Here is a 15,968-nt window from a genome sequence, read left to right on the forward strand (position 1 = left end):
AGTCACTTCTGCACTAGGGTTTGTTGGCAAGTATGTAAGAGAGATTTGACAAAACTCTCTCTCACAAAGTCTAATCTCTTTATCACAAAATATGATCTCTCTCTCTCTCTCTCTCTTTTTGAATGGAACCTCTCTCACCATAGATCTCTCAATAAATTGAATAAGAAACACTCTCCAAGAACTCTCTCACAAACGGAAACCTCAAGAATTACTCTAGAAATGAAATCTCTCTCTCTTTCTCTCACAATGAAATCAAATGACTGAAATGAATGGACGCAAATCTTGTTCCAACGAATATAATTTCCTATCTCTCACTCTACTAGAAGTGAAAGAACACTCAATCGCTCTCGATCTCTCGATCTCTTTCGCACTCATATGAATCGCAATGCCTTAGCGGAAGGAAAGGGAGCTCTAATACCATGAACAAATATGGAGAGAGGATGGGAGAAGAGTGGAGATGAGGAGAGAGGGCACAACTAGAGAGCACATAACAAATGACTAACTATATACTAGATTTAGTTGAAAATGTAGAATATATATTAACCCCTTTAGGATTAGGATTGGGGTTTCTAACCCTTTCTTTTATAGTATTCTATGTGTTAGTGCTATGCACAATATCGAACATATGATGTTGAGATGGTTTCTCAAGAGGTGTATGCATGGTAGTTGAGGTGCAAGTCTTGAATGTGAAGTTTAATGTTGTGAATGTTTATGCCCCAAATCAATCTGGAAAGCAGGATGAGTGTTGAAACCCGGCCTATAAGTGAAGTGGCCATCTTGTGAATCTTGGGCATACATCAATAGCCACGGGGCATGCCGAGTGGATGAACAAAGGATAACTTGGCCTGACGTGGAAGCTGATGAAATCATTTCATCAGGAAGAGGGTTGAGATTTGAGGAACATGGCCTTTGAATAGTGTGCAATGAGACTCGGATTGATGCGAGTGGATGCGGAAGCAGGCTCCATTCGAAGCAGAGGCTAGATAGATCGACGAGTAGATTGGGCAGCAAGAAACAAATTTGGTTCTGCAAGCAGAATCTGCAAAATCCGAGCAAGAGCATGGAGGTCATCGGCAGTGACACAGTGAAAGTGGAGCCTTTCGGCCTCGATGGCAAGGCCCTACTCTTCACTCTACAAAGAGGAGCTATGCAACTTCGTGTCACCAACTGGGGTGCCACCATCACATCCCTCATGGTGCCTGATGCAACAGGCAAGTACGCTTGCTTATCCTTAGTATTCCATCATTACCCCAAAAAAAAAAAAAGGCTCCAATGCTAAGTTCAAAAGGTGGTGGTGTGCAGGCGAGTTAGCGGATGTGGTGCTCGGTTTTGATACGCTCGCTCCTTATATGGTAAGTGTGCAACGTCCAGGAAGTGTGCGGCCCTTAAGGGGGGAATAGACAAGGGGCGATTAGAGATGGCAAACAAAGTGAGGCAGTGTAGGGACAGAGCCTGAAATAGTCACGATGCAGATTCTTAGTACTTGGACATGATATCCTCTCAGCGTGCGTGAGTTCGTCCAATAAAGGAAAACAATTAAAAGGTTTCACACCAAAGGAGTCTCCATGAGCTTTTTTAAGATTGCATGTGCATGGAGACAAGAGGGCGATAATCAGTAGAAAATTTGATGCCCTTATTACAGAGGTGGTGAAAGAGCTTACATTTATTCGTAGGTTCGTGGCTACCTGGACGACAAGAGGTCTTTAAATATGAATAGAAGGCTCTGGTATAGTCAGGGAGGACACGGCGAGGCAGCAGACTTGTTGTGCCAGAGTGTCCTCCCCCTCCCTTTTTTGAATAGCAATGTAAAATGAACGGACAAAGGGATGATGACTGTGATTTTGAGGTCACGCGTTTAGTTTGCAACGCTGAGTTGGTGTCATGGGCATCTAAGGCCCATGGCATGGCTAGCTAAGTGGCAACCATGCACGGCGGCCATATCATTGGTATCAGAGCTTCATAATTTCTTTTCTGGGAGTGTGATGTACAGATCATGGATGGTTTGTCAATGCATGGTCACCACATGCTCTAGCAAGTCAACCATGAGCAATGAAACACCTTTAATCAGATGGAGCTCTGCCAGAAGTATCACTGTCAGCAGCAATGACGCTGCCAGCTGCCATGGTGTCAGGGATTCAAGCCATGATGCAGATGCAGCAGTAAGAGTCCAGAAATATCTTCACCTGGATGTTACAACTCCAGGAGATGAGACAAGAACGGGACTGAGCAGAGAAGGCACGAAACCAGCACAGGAGGTAAGAGAAGGCAGAGAACGCGAGACTCTTTTCTTGTCTCTCTAGTCAAACCGCGTGCCCCTTAGTTCTGATCTCTTAGCGTAATCAGCTCAGAGCTATGTCTCAGAGAACACGAGACTCTTTTCTTCTCTCTCTAGTCAAACCGCGTGCCCCTTAGTTCTGATCTCTTAGCGTAATCAGCTCAGAGCTACTTCTCAGTGGTCCCCATAAAGGACAACAAGAAGGGCGTTTTGGGTTCAATGCATCTATGTGGTCATTGATGACACAATGGCAAGTAGATCACTATGATCCTGAGTGAGAAATAGCTACCTTCACGTGGACAGTCTTCGTGTAGGACATCAGGATGTGTGTTCTTCTACCATAGTACCTAGACCATTCTTCAAGCTGTGGATATCATGTTGGGAGCTCAGTGGTGGCACTAGTTTGAGGTCCCGACCCAACTGTCATTCCAACCATTTGTAAGAGTTTATTCCTTGCTTTGGGATGTTTCTCCAGTACCATTAATCTGAGTCATCCAGTTGATGAAGAAGATCCGTTGAGATGGTGAAGTTTTTTTGGTCTACATCAAGACTGCCACAGAACCATCAGCCACAAACCCACAACAGGAAACCTTACCATAGGAATTTTAGGAAATGTTTCTCCCTTCCAGTCTACTGCCAGCCTTATTGAAAGTTCGGCCGAGGCATTATCGGATCAAGCTCATTCTAGAAGCCTCTCCACCCAACAAGTACCACCTACTCGATCAACAAAAGCCATGGAATTGGGGATCCAGCTAGAGGAGTTGCTACGAAACAGCTTCATTAGACCGACCAATTCTCCACATGCAGAGATTCATAACGATGCTAGCTTTGTACCGAACTTCACCATTGACAGCTTGATAGGTGTTGATGCTGAAGGACTTCCACTTGGTATGAGCTATATCCGAGGGTGATAGATCCACCTGCAACTTACAAAGCGGTGATTCAGGGACTAGAGTGTTCGGCGGAGATGCATATTAAACTGAAGAGGGCTCCCGAGGATCAGATATATCAATAGTAGAAGAAGTTGAAATAGTAGAGGAAGAGGGAACATCATGATGAACCATTTTAGGCGTCTGCAACTGAGTATCTGACATAAGAGTATCACAGAAAGAAAGAGCCTGAAAGGAATTTGACAAAGGAACCGAAGACGACACTGTGACTGAGGCTTTCCCTTCAAGGTGCACCCTTCTCCATTCTTTTTTATGCTTAGACTGTTGATCCAATTTTTCAGAGCAAAGAGGAGTAGAAACCCGAGGGAGAACCAAGGTGCCCTTAATAAGATTAGATTGACGTGAGGCTAAAGGGCAACTCTGAGCAAAATGATCAATTTGTCTGCATTTGTAAACATGAAGGAATGGGCTCTTCCATATCCCACAAGACAAAATCGGATGTCCCTGCTCAAAACTAGAAAATCTTGCTTAGGAAGATACAATACTCTCCCCAACAAAGCCGCAATAGAGGACAGATGTGAGTAGAAAAACTGGCAAGGTCTTGAGAGTGACCCAGATGGGACAGAAATGCATGAGAGTTTTGGCTGGGTCAAAAAGGGGATCCCAAGGCATTACATAAACAAAAAAGCCCGCACCATGTACACAAGCCATATTGACTAACTGATAAAGTGTATCCACATCAACACAACGTGCATAATAAAAACCTTTACCAAGGAAGACAAAGGAATCCAGTTTGTGGTCACCAACTGCTGCTGAAGACCAGGCACGTAGAGAAGAAGAATTCATCATGCGTCCCATAAAATAAATACAAACTCCTCGTTGTTGTGCCTGATAGAGAGAATCAAGAAAAGATTCGGAAGGTAGAGCTCGACACAATCGTGAACCTGGATTTGGGATCTCCAACACAGAGTCTTGACACATACGTCATAAGAGATCCCTTTGAAGTGAAACCGGAGAAGTCCACTTTGAGCGACTTGTCTATTGGAGAAGAACTTGCCAAAATAGCAGGCTGTTTTTTCCTCGCCAAAGAAGAAGTCAAGGCGGCATAAAAGCCAAGCGGCTGAGAACCAAAGTGAGGCGAGGCGACTGAAAAACAAAAGAAGGCGAAGCTGGAGGCGGACACACAGCCGATGCTGGAGGCGAAGTAGATGCTGGAGAAATACGGGAAGACAGTAGACGGGATGCTGGAGGCGGATAGACAACAGATGGGGCGTCAGCAGAAGGAAACGAAGACGGAAGCTCCATCATGAAGACTCTACACACACACACACTTAGCGTGCGCGCCCACACACACACACACAGAGGTAGCAAAGGTGGCAAAATCTGACACACCTCCCTCAAGGATGTGCCGGATGCAGGGGTCCCAAGCCCTGCCTCATAGCCACACAGTGGCCCGCTTCCAAAAAGAGCCGGCTGGGATGAAGGGTCGACCAATGTTCACAATTTCCTATGGGATTAGTCCCCAAGACTTTTTGCCACGTGTTGATTGCGTGTGCCAAGGGCCTTTAAGCCTTTCATTTCCATTACCCACATACATTTTTGCTAGGTGCCATGCGGGGGTTCGGGCCACACCACGGCCCCCCAGGCCTATATTTCCAACACCCCCTCATGGCCCTAACACCATGAGTGAGAATTGGCCAGCCAAACAACACTGAACACCCACACATGGCCAGATCAGCTAATCAAATTCTGACCAATCACACAGGACGTAGTTGGCAAACAATGACGACCACCCACACAAGGGCGGGTTGACCAATCTAATGCTGGACCATTTATTGACTTACGTAGGCCATCAATCCGTGCGCCAACCGCCGTCTCAGAAATAATTGCAGAAGGTAATCCCGTCAAAGTCTGGACATGTACTGCAGTCAGAGCACTTGCAAGCTGTCACCTCCCATTGTCCCTTGCTCTAATACAATGTTAGCAAGGGCAGTAGAATCCGACACATGTTCCTCAAGGATGCGCCGGGTGCGGGGGTCCCAAGCCCCGTCCCATAGCCACGTAGTGCCCCCCCCTTCATCCAAAAAGAGCCGGTTGAAATGAAGGGAAGGGGTTATATCCTTCTTTATATCCAAGGTCCACCAATGTTCACAACTTTCTCTGGATTTAGTCGCAAGGGTTTCTGCCACTCCGATTGCATGTGCCAAGTGCCTTCAAGCCTTCCATTTCCATTAATTGCATACATTTTCGCTAGGTGCCACGAGGGGGTTTGGGCCACACCACATATATTTTCAACGCACACACACATATGTATATGTGTGTGTGTGTGTAATATATATGTGAGTGTGTGAGTGCACACACACACACGCACGCACGCACGCACGCATGCACGTATATATAGGGGTGTCACAAGATTCCTTGATACCATGTTAGAATTAGGGGACTGTATGAACAACAACCCTAGCGGTGCGGAAGAGACTCAAACCTCACAAGAATCTTCCTCAGATGCAACAGCAAACACTCACTATATTTGTTAGAAATGTCACTGCCCCACCTGGACAAGGGGGCAGGAGACTATAGGGGATGGGGGGCTGAGAGCACCTTGCTGTAAGAGGGCAGCACCCTGCGTGGAACACTGTGCCAGCATCACGGGCTCATGCAGGGACATCTACAGCACATGAGTGTCAGCCAGCAGCAGCCCAAAAGGCCCTGCATATGGGGCCTTATATAGGCCAAAGGTTGGCCCATAAAACCGACCAGGAGGCAGCCATCTTGGCCCTTCTGGGGGTCGGTTTCTGCAGACTGGAACCGACTGAAAAGTTGGTCAGTTCTAGGGGCTGGCTGCCCACCTATATAAGGCTTGCTTGGAGGACAAGCAATACAGGGACAAGTTCCCACAGGATGCCTCATCACGGGCCAAGAAGCCGCTCGAGTTGGTTCATTTCGACATCTGCGGCCCAATGTTGACAAATTCATTTGCAAGTTTGCGGTATTCTCTTTTATTTATGGATGATTTCAGTCGCATGACGTGGGTATTCTGCGTGGCCAAGAAGTCTCAGGCTAATGAGAAATTCAAAGACTGGAAGGCCCAGGTAGAGAAGGAGAGCGGGGAGGTAATCAAAGCCTTCCGCACCGATAGAGGGGGAGAGCTCACTTCTACAGAGTTTAATGGATTCTACAAGAAGCACATGATCAAGAGACAGCTCACGAGTCACTATAGCTCGCACATCTCAGTTGAATGGAGTTAGTGAGAGGAAGCACAGAACGATCATAGAGACAAGTTTGACCATGTTGCGAGGGAGGAATTTCTCGAAAGCTTACTGGGGTGAAGCTGTGAACATTGCCGTTCACATCCTCAACGTAACCAAGACCAAGGCTGTTGATAACAAGACTCCATATGAAGTTGACTATGGTAAGAAGCCCACGATATCTCATTTACGGGTTTTCAGTTCTAATGCATTTGTTCATGTGCATAAAGATGAGTGGATGAGAAGCTTGATTCCCATAGTCGAAGATGTATCTTTGTGTGGGATACAGTGAAGAATCCAAGGCCTATCGCCTTTTTGACCCGGAAAAGAAGAAGATCCTTATCAGCAGGACGTGATCTTTGAGGAGTCAGAGCCATAGCTTGCAGAAGAGGTTCCTGAACTTCCGTCATTACCCCCACCCAAAGCCACCATCCAAGAGGTGGAGATGACTGAAGATTCCGAGGAGGAGGAGGAGGAGGAGGAGGAGGAGCATGTTGTTTCAGAACCGACTCCCAAGGCGACTCCAACAAAGGCACCTCCATCAGAGAAGAAGCTACCTCAGTGGTATTTAAAGACTCTATTAGACTCATGGATCATGGACATTCTCGAGAGCAGTTCCGGAGCGCGGCAGTCTCAACGCAACATGAAGACTCCCTTTGTGAACTACGCTATGGTGGCTCAGCTTGAGGAGCCCCGTTTCTTGCAGGAAGCGAAGGATATTCCAGAATGGTAGGAAGCCATGCAGGCAGAGATGGATGTCATTTTGAAAAATGACACTTGGGATTTAGTGCCCAAACCAACCAAGCGGAAGGCCATTGGGACTAAATGGGTGTACAAGCTTAAGTTCAAGTCAGACAAGTACAAAGCGAGATTGGTGGTGAAAGGCTATGCACAGTCAGAAGGACTTGACTTCGATGAGACCTTCGTCCCCATAGCTAGGATGGTGACCATTCGGATAGTCGTTGCCTTGGTTGCTCATCACAGTGGGCCTATTTTCCAGATGGACGCCAAGTCTGCATTTTTGAATGGAACCCTGGAGGAGGAGGTATATGTGGCGCAGCCACAAGGATTTCAGATTCCAAGATCCCCATCAAAAGTCTGCAAACTGAAGAAGGCCTTATACGGGCTGAAACAGGCCCCTAGAGCTTGGTACCGGCGGATAGATGTTTTCTTTCAGAAGTTCAGGCTTTAGCGGAGTCCATCAAAGGCAAATCTTTATCTTGATACAGAGGGGGATTTGCGGCTGGTATTGATTCTATATGTGGAAGACCTCATCATTACAGAGAATCATACGAAGAAGATTGCTCAGGTCAAGAGATTTCTCATGAAGGAGTTCAAGATGACTGACTTAGGCATACTTCACTACTTTCTTGGGATTGAGGTGAAGCAGGGAAAGAGCTGTATCTTTATTTCACAGGGGAAGTATTGCAGGGAACTGCTCAAACGCTTTTAGATGGAAAATTGCAAAGCAGCAGTGACTCCATGGAAACTGGTTTGAAACTGAGTGTGCGTGATCCATCTCAGCCGGTTGATTCATCACTGTATCGACACATGGTGGGGAGTTTGCTATACCTCGCCAATACCAAACCGGATATTTCCTACGCAGTTGGATTGCTCTGTTAGTTCTCCACCACACCCAAGAAGGCCCATTGGGACGTAGGTATGAGGGTGCTAAGGTACTTGAAGGGTACTTGCACCTACGGCAGCACTTATACGAGAGGCATTTAGTTGGGAGGTTTCTGCGATAGTGATTGGGCAGGTGATATTGATAGCCGAAGATCGACTTTTGGATGCTGTTTCTTACTCTCATCAGGAGCTGTGTCTTGGCTGAGTAAGAAACAACATACTGTCGCCCTTTCATCTACAGAGACAGAGTACAAGGCTGCTTGTACAGCGGCATGCGAAGCATTATGGCTCAAGTGGATCTTGGAGGACATGAATGTGACCCAAGAAGATGCGACGGTGGTTATGTGCGACAACCAGAGTTGCATAGCAATCGCCAACAACCCCGTGTTTCACGCACGGACGAAGCACATCGTGGTTCACTACCACTTTGTTCGTGAACTCATCGACGAAGAAGTGATAGAGTTGATGTACTGGCTGACTGATGACAACATCTTGGATGTCTTCATGAAGGCGCTTCCCAGGGAGCAGATGGAACACCTCATTCTACGCATGGGAATCGACTCACAGTTGTGTCATTGAGAGGGGGTGTTAGAAATGTCACTGCCCCACCTGTGAGCCCCCCATTTGAGGGGACAAGGGGGTAGGAGACTATAGGGGATGGGGGGCTGAGAGCACCTTGCTGTAAGAGGGCAGCACCCTGTGTGGAACACTGCGCCAGCATCAAGGGCCCATGCAGGGAGATCCACAGCACATGAGCATCAGCCAGCAGCAGCCCAAAAGGCCCTGCATATGGGGCCTTATATAGGCCAAAGGTTGGCCCAGAAAACCAAGCCATCTTGGCCCTTCTGGGGGTTGGTTCCTGCAGACTGGAACCGACTGAAAGTTCGGCGAGTTCTAGGGGCTGGCTGCCCACCTATATAAACCCCCTCCCCCCCACACTTCTCCTCATCACTTGCACAGACAAGCCTTGCACAGGCATCTCTTGGCTGTTTTGTACGTTCACGTCTTGAGGATTAGCTTCAGATATTGGGACAGCATCTCTTGGCTGTTTTGTATGTTCACCTCTTGAGCTTTTGTCAGCCCACTGTTGTGGAAGAATATATCAGAGTTTTGCTCTCTCTCTCTTTGAGTGTTGTTTGAGCTGCGATCGGGAGTGTGAGGTGTGAGTGATTCTATCCTCTATTTCCAACAATATTACCCAGAGAATACAGCATATACAGAAGGAATATAACTCATTTTATTAATCCACCAAGCATGGGAAAATATCTGCTCAGGAAGAGCAGGAAACAACCAGCAAACATGCTGGATACAAAATCGCAATCAATGTGACTGCTTAGATTGAGAACTACAAAAGGAAATATATGCCACACTCTGAAACAAGACTTTTAATAAAGACTGCTAGCAGTAACTAGTTCAGGAAAAACTGAGAGACTAGATAGCAGGAAGAGCAGAAATAGAAGGGAGGGTAGAGAAAGATCACTCTTACTACGAAGAGGGCATGGGATGGAAACAACTCCCACGGGGCTGGCTAGCTTGGTGTCTAGATTTAGTCATGTACAGCTAGTAAAGCTGATGCTTCTAAGTACCAAACAATCACAGAATGGGGTATGAAATGTATTGATTATGAATGCCTTGCAAGTACAGATAAAGCCCGTTTTATAGTTCTAGGAAAGTGGGCTAGCACACAATTGTATATAAGATGATATAACGACTGAATGTACAGAAAAATATTGAAGTGTTTACAATTTGTGGGACCCTTTTATAAACTAATAGGGCCCATTACTTAGTCGGTCCTCAAAATGGACACAAATGACAACTGAATAGAAGTATGTATAGGTACTGCACAAGATGTGGGCAGAAAGGGCATCAATTCAGCTCAGCAGAGAGGGACCACTCCTGCAGAATGCCCTCAGGCTGCCATAATGAATCATCCTCTCCATTTGATGTAGTATTCTATCAAAACTTTGTCTGAGGATTGTAACCCAATATCTCTTCTGGTATTACTCTATTTGCCCTGATTCTTCCATGGGAGGTAATTCTGCAATAACTAGAATATCTGGTCCCAATTCAGGACGTCACAGACTACAGTGGTTAGCACTGTCCTCTATCGCCCCAACAGCAGAGGGTGACTAGAGATGCTGGTATGCCTATATAGGCAGGTGGTTTGAGAGATTGGGGCTCCACATGGATAGACTTCCTCCCATCCAGTATAGCATCGACGCGCAGTTCCTCCCACTTGGGTACCACGAGTTCAACCAGGTCATATGTGAGGACCTACTTCAGCTACACACATTCAGGACATGGTCGGAACCGAGTGAGATTCCAGTGAAGCTTGGATTCTACAGGGATCACTGCCTACACATATTGGATGAGGGTTTTATTGATCCTTTTGGATATACTCGGATTCATCTCCCTCATTCCCCGAGGATCTCTACTTGGTAGTTTGGGTCTCTTCACATCAACTCCGCATTGAGATTGGACAAGATGAGGGTGTACCCAGGGAGAGGCGTCTGTGTACCCTTTGTGAGCTATAGGAGATCAGGTCAGAGGAGCATTTCATCTTCAGATGCCCAGTATGCTAAGAGATCCAAGGCCACTTTTATTGTCTCTTCAGAGATAGCTTCGAGCTACTCTCCCGCTTCCTCGCTTTCCAGACTAGAGATGCCTAGCCGCCTTCATCCATGAGGCAGTTAGACATCAAGAGTGCCTACTCAGATCACATAGATAGGGTGGGGATGTGCTGACTGACTCTTCTCAGAGCATGATCATAGAGTGTTTCCAGCTGGACGACATTGGCTCTCACCTCGTGAGCATCGACTTGGACGAGACTCGGAGTCAGAGACACGGTATATCCAACAAAGGACAGACACGTAGCTTATACTTGGGGACATTCCCTCCATTCAAGGTTGGGACACGATCGGTAGGGGTTACGAAACCCCTAGCACGACGTAGAGCCTCTATCAGGAGATCACGCAGAGCAACGCCCATAGATAGTCAATAGTCAACAACGTGCTATTTCTGCCTTTATACTAGCACTGCCTCACCGGTCGCCTGGTCCCTCATGACATTGCGTTGGATTTTGCTTTGTACTATGATGACATTTGCTGATAGTGATGATAGGCAGGGTCATATTGATGCTGTGCTATGACTCTATATTGATATTGATGTGCTTATGGTCATGTACCAAGTAGCATGGGTGTTGATGCTCGTTTTAGTAGTTCCACCCTTTCAGCTTGTTTGTATGAGGTTTCTTGTAGTCTCATAGACCCATCGGTCTTTCGAAGACTTTAATAAACTCTCTCTCTCAACAGGGCATATCTGCCCAGACAGCCTTGCATCCCTCCCGGGAACCTCCATGGCCGACCAACTCATCAGGGAGCCGACTCCCTAGGCGCCTATGAAGGGGCTGCCACACGGCAACACAACATGCCTCCACATGGCCAGCCATTGTGGCATGAACACGGGCCAGCCACTATGGCATGAGCATGGGGTGAACACCTATCCTCACGGGGGGCGGGCACACCCACAGCTCAGGCCCTCGCTCATCTACACTAGCCTTTCACTGGGCAGGCACACCCACAAGCAAGGCCCTCTCTCTCTACATGGTGACATCAGGAGATGACCTCTAACACTAGCACATGTGAACAATTCTACCACCAATGTCACGTCTCAGTCTAAGTGTCTTAGCATCTCTGATATCCATCAATGCATCAAGGGATATTAGTAGAGCATTGGTTGGGCATCCTAGTACTGCTCCTCATTTATAGGGGCATTTTCGACTCCATCATTTTGTGCATGGAATGGTGTAGAGATGTAGTGCTCAATATATGTATCTTTGGAAGTGTGTTGCAAGGTACCCACATTGAGCTGAATCTGGTGTATGTTGGGCATTCTCTCCATGTCATCAGGGTCAAGAGGAAACTCGAGTCTATCTCCAACTCTAGCTTCTTGTGTTTGCCTTGCATCATTTTCTTCATCTATTTTTCGTGTGGGTCACATCAAGGGTCTCAAAAGAATCCACCAACTCCTCATCATTAGTCAAGTCTATGATCATACTCAATTTTGGCGGTCTTGGCAATTTACATTTTGCATACTTGCCTATGCTCGGGAGTCCATTTCTCACCACAGTTAAAGCATAAGTTTGTGAAATAGTTAAGATGGTGAAGTTGAATCATAATGGATAGATAAACACAATTAAAGCAAAAGACGTGACTCTCTTTATTCATGAGTGGTGGCCTTTAAGTAGGCTTGAGAATACAAAGGAAAGGCATGACATGTGATCTCATAATAGAGCATCTAGATCCGACTTCTTCTCAATCACCTTCCTTGATTCCCTCAATCTGCTTAGGTGGTAACCAACTCCAACCACACCAACTAATCACACCACAAAGACACACACATAGTCACACCTATACACACATCTAGACACACACACATCCTCAAGTTTATTCATTTGATACGCTAACCTCTAAACTCTAGACACTCCACCCCAAGTACATCAATTTGCCCAACATACCCCCCTCAAATTGATGACCGACCTAGTAGGTTGCAGTAGTGGGCATGCCATCCGATGCAAGGCTACCCTTGTTCTCAGAGCTCATATACTCGAAGTTCCTGCAATCGAAATCCTACACCCGTCATGTATACAATCACCATCGCAGCTTCCTTGTCGCACAAAGCTCTCTTCGTCACACCCGATGGCCTTCACGCACAGGTTTGTACGAATACTTGGACTAGGGGAGACAGCCTAGTACCCGAGGCTTGGAAGCATCAGTACCAGGTTACTAGATCTCCAGTGATTGTGCTGAGACAGTTCATGCCATTAGGGGGGCTTAATTAAAAGTATATGTGGCGGTCCTCAGTGACGGAGCATCACACGATGTATTCCTCCAGTTGTTTAAGGGGGCACACACAGCTCCCTGGAGATCATGTTCCATCCAGGAGCTGAGAGGGGTGTTCGAGGTCAACATCTCCTGATGTCACATGGCTAGGTTAGGTAGGGAGAGAGGGCCTTGATTGTGGGTGTGCCCGCTCCGTCAGAGGTTGGTTAGGCCGAGTGAGGCCCTGTGTTGTGGGTGTGCCCGTCCCCCGTGAGGTTAGCCTAGTGTAGGGCTGAGGGCAGATCTGCCTATGGTGGCTCAGGGAAGGCGGATGGTTGCAGCATTGTTCAGCCCATATAGAGGCGCTAGCTGGCCAGCCCTGCGAGCCTGAGTGGCCACCCTTTGAGGAGGCGACCCACCATATGGAGGCCTTCTATAGGCGCAGGTGGGCCGGCTTGCTGGTTGGCCACCTTGCCTTGCTAGTTGGCCTGATGGCAGGAGGAGTCAGCCCCCTTATATGGCTCCGTATCAGACCATGCAAGGGTAGGAGGGGGTTGGCCCAGTTGAGCCCTCAGCCGGGGTGGTCGGGGCAGGGGATCAGGCCCTTATAGGGTTGTATGCAGCCCTCATGTGCTGTAGGGGGGGTCAGCCCACCTCAGGCCTGCTGTTCGGCCTAGTAGACCAGCCGACTAGGGAGGGGGTGGCTGCCTATATATAGCACCCCCCCGTTCCCCACTTGTTGCATCTCGTGGAGCACAGTTGTGCCTATATCTAGCAGAGGTTTTCCTGCAGTTTATGGGTCTTGTCCTGAGATCCCTTGCAGTCTCTCTTGCCTCTTTCCCTCCTTTCCAGTTTTGTTTGTATGTGGTTTGCTCTCTCTCCCTCTCTCTCTCTCTCTCTCTCTCTCTCTCTCTCCATTTCTGTTCGGATCCGCTGCACTTTTCACACTTACTTTTCTCCTTTTTCTTCTTTACATACATACATACATACATACATACATACATACATGCATGCATGCATGCATGCATGCATGTATGTATGTATGTATATAATTTATACATACATACATGCATGCATGTATGTGTGTATATATATAATTTATATAATATGTGTATGTCAAAGAGAGAGAGAGAGAGAGAGAGAGAGAGAGAGAGAGAGAGAGCTGACAAGACTACTGTTGCTCAGGATGGCACATCACCATACTTCGGAAGTGTTGTGGGTAGAGTTGCTAATCGCATTAGTGGTGCTGCATTTACATTGGCTGGACATATGTACAAACTAGTTGCCACAACAACAAGTCCTGACATAACATTACATGGTCTGATCTTCTTATGTTGGAAAGAGTCTTTGCATCTGAAAGGCTTGACTCTGTAGCATCCTGCTTTTGACTGTCAAGACAAACTGTAGAGAGAAAATGGAGTTATTAAACTTCCTCACTGCATGACACTCTGATGTCAGGTGGTCAGAAGGGATTTGATAAGGTCCTATGGGATGTAAAAGAGGTCAAAGGCACGCAAAATCCCACAATACAGTTTGTGTATCACAGCTTTGATGGTGAACAAGGTGAGTTGAGCTTGTCTACATGTGGAAAAATCACATTTTATGTTGTGTTATCATGTCCTTAACAATGTTCTGAGCAGGGTTCCCAGGTGATGTGGATGTGGCTGTCACTTACACGCTGAGTGACGACCTTGAATTAAGGACAGAAATGGAAGCCATTGCCAAGAATAAGCCCACTCCTGTTAGCTTGGCTCAACATACCTATTGGAATCTAGCTGGTCACCAGAAGGGAGATATTTTGGATCATATTGTGCGTATTTGGTCGGGTCACATCACACCAGTCAATGAGGATCAGCTTCCCACAGGTGAACTTTTGCCAGTAGATGGCACCCCTTTTGATTTTAGAGAGTTTGCCACCGTGAGCAATGGAATTCACAAGGTCCCTGGTGGATACGATCACAATTTTGTCCTTGACATCGAAGCAGAATCTGAAGGTGATATAAAATTAGCTGCTAGAGTGAAGGATCCTGCAAGCAAGAGGGTTATGGATTTATTTACCAATGCACCTGGTTTGCAGTTTTATACAGGCAACTTCTTGTCTTATATTGAAGGTAAGCACGGTATTAAATACAGAAAACACGGTGGCCTTTGTTTGGAAACACAGGGATTCCCAAATGCAGTGAACCAACCAAAGTTCCCTTCTGTCATCGTTTCTCCTGGTCAAGTATACAAACATGTTATGTTGCACAGGTTTTACACTGACAAAGGGTAAATTAAATGGGCTAGATACTAGAATACCTATGAATAAATGCGGCAGCTGTCATGCCTTGTGAGAGGGATGCAGAAGCTAGTATCCTTAGGCCTTTATTGTTTGGCTTATATACAACATAATTGAACTAAAATTGCCAAGAGATTTCAATGAGAGGTCTGCTTTTTTGCCCTCAAGAAATTTAAATGTGTGGGTCTGAATTCCACATTTTATTGCTGTTCATGGAATTCTGAATATGAAAACCTATCTAGGCATTGTTTTGCAGGCTCTGTGAAGGGCTGGAGACAATTGATCTACCAAGAAATCTCTAAAACATCTTTCTGGTCTAAGTTTAGAAAGGTCAGGTTGTATTTTCTAATAAATCAAGATCGTGTTAGTCTTAATAATCTCTCTTATATCCGTGTGCAGCTCTCATGGTAGAGAGACTATTCTTCGAGAGATTCATTGTAGGAACAAAATCTATGTCATCATGTTGCACCAGAAACGTTGAACCCCATCGACTAAAATGTAAATCCCAAAAGGACAACCATGTTTAGAGTGATGGCAACTCAGAATCTTTTACATGCTCTATAGTCCACTAAGGGTGTAAGCATGATTGCTCAATACACTTACTGCTTTGCTAGCACTCAAAAAGCACCAATATTTTTTCCTTGAACAATTATTTTTGTCCACCTATGCTTCAGTACGTCGAAGTAGTTCCTATTAGCAGTGTCCATGGATATTGCTTTCCCACTGCTTTTTACTCCACCCAATCATGATTAGACCCCCAAGCTCCATGAGCCCTTTCTTGTACCTCGCAACCAAAAGCCTTAGATATAGGTCCTGTCAACTCTCCTTATG

General features: G+C 46.4%; 1 protein-coding gene across 1 annotated transcript; it reads left to right on the plus strand.

Moving 5' to 3' along the window:
* The first annotated feature begins 713 nt into the window (after positions 1-713).
* LOC147886248 (Galactose mutarotase-like superfamily protein) lies at positions 714-15,428 on the plus strand. Its single transcript, XM_087395811.1, has 5 exons — positions 714-1,211; positions 1,303-1,352; positions 14,045-14,177; positions 14,318-14,422; positions 14,500-15,428. The coding sequence occupies exons 1-5, from the start codon at positions 1,061-1,063 to the stop codon at positions 15,129-15,131; spliced, it is 1,071 nt and encodes a 356-aa protein (XP_087251937.1). The 5' UTR covers positions 714-1,060; the 3' UTR covers positions 15,132-15,428.
* The last annotated feature ends 540 nt before the right edge of the window (positions 15,429-15,968 follow it).

Source organism: Dipteris shenzhenensis, chromosome 24 (assembly GCF_047967505.1).
Source record: "Dipteris shenzhenensis isolate YYH24624 ecotype China chromosome 24, Dip_SZ_1.0, whole genome shotgun sequence".
In the NCBI taxonomy this organism is placed as follows: Eukaryota; Viridiplantae; Streptophyta; class Polypodiopsida; order Gleicheniales; family Dipteridaceae; genus Dipteris; species Dipteris shenzhenensis.

Bases quoted from the DNA above. Each gene is read 5' to 3' on its own strand.
- LOC147886248 (XM_087395811.1), top strand. From the start codon at position 1,061: ATGGAGGTCATCGGCAGTGACACAGTGAAAGTGGAGCCTTTCGGCCTC. The intron at 1,353-14,044 runs GTAAGTGTGCAA...ACTGTTGCTCAG, and splicing joins ATACGCTCGCTCCTTATATG to GATGGCACATCACCATACTT. The intron at 14,178-14,317 runs GTCTGATCTTCT...CTCTGATGTCAG, and splicing joins TCCTGACATAACATTACATG to GTGGTCAGAAGGGATTTGAT.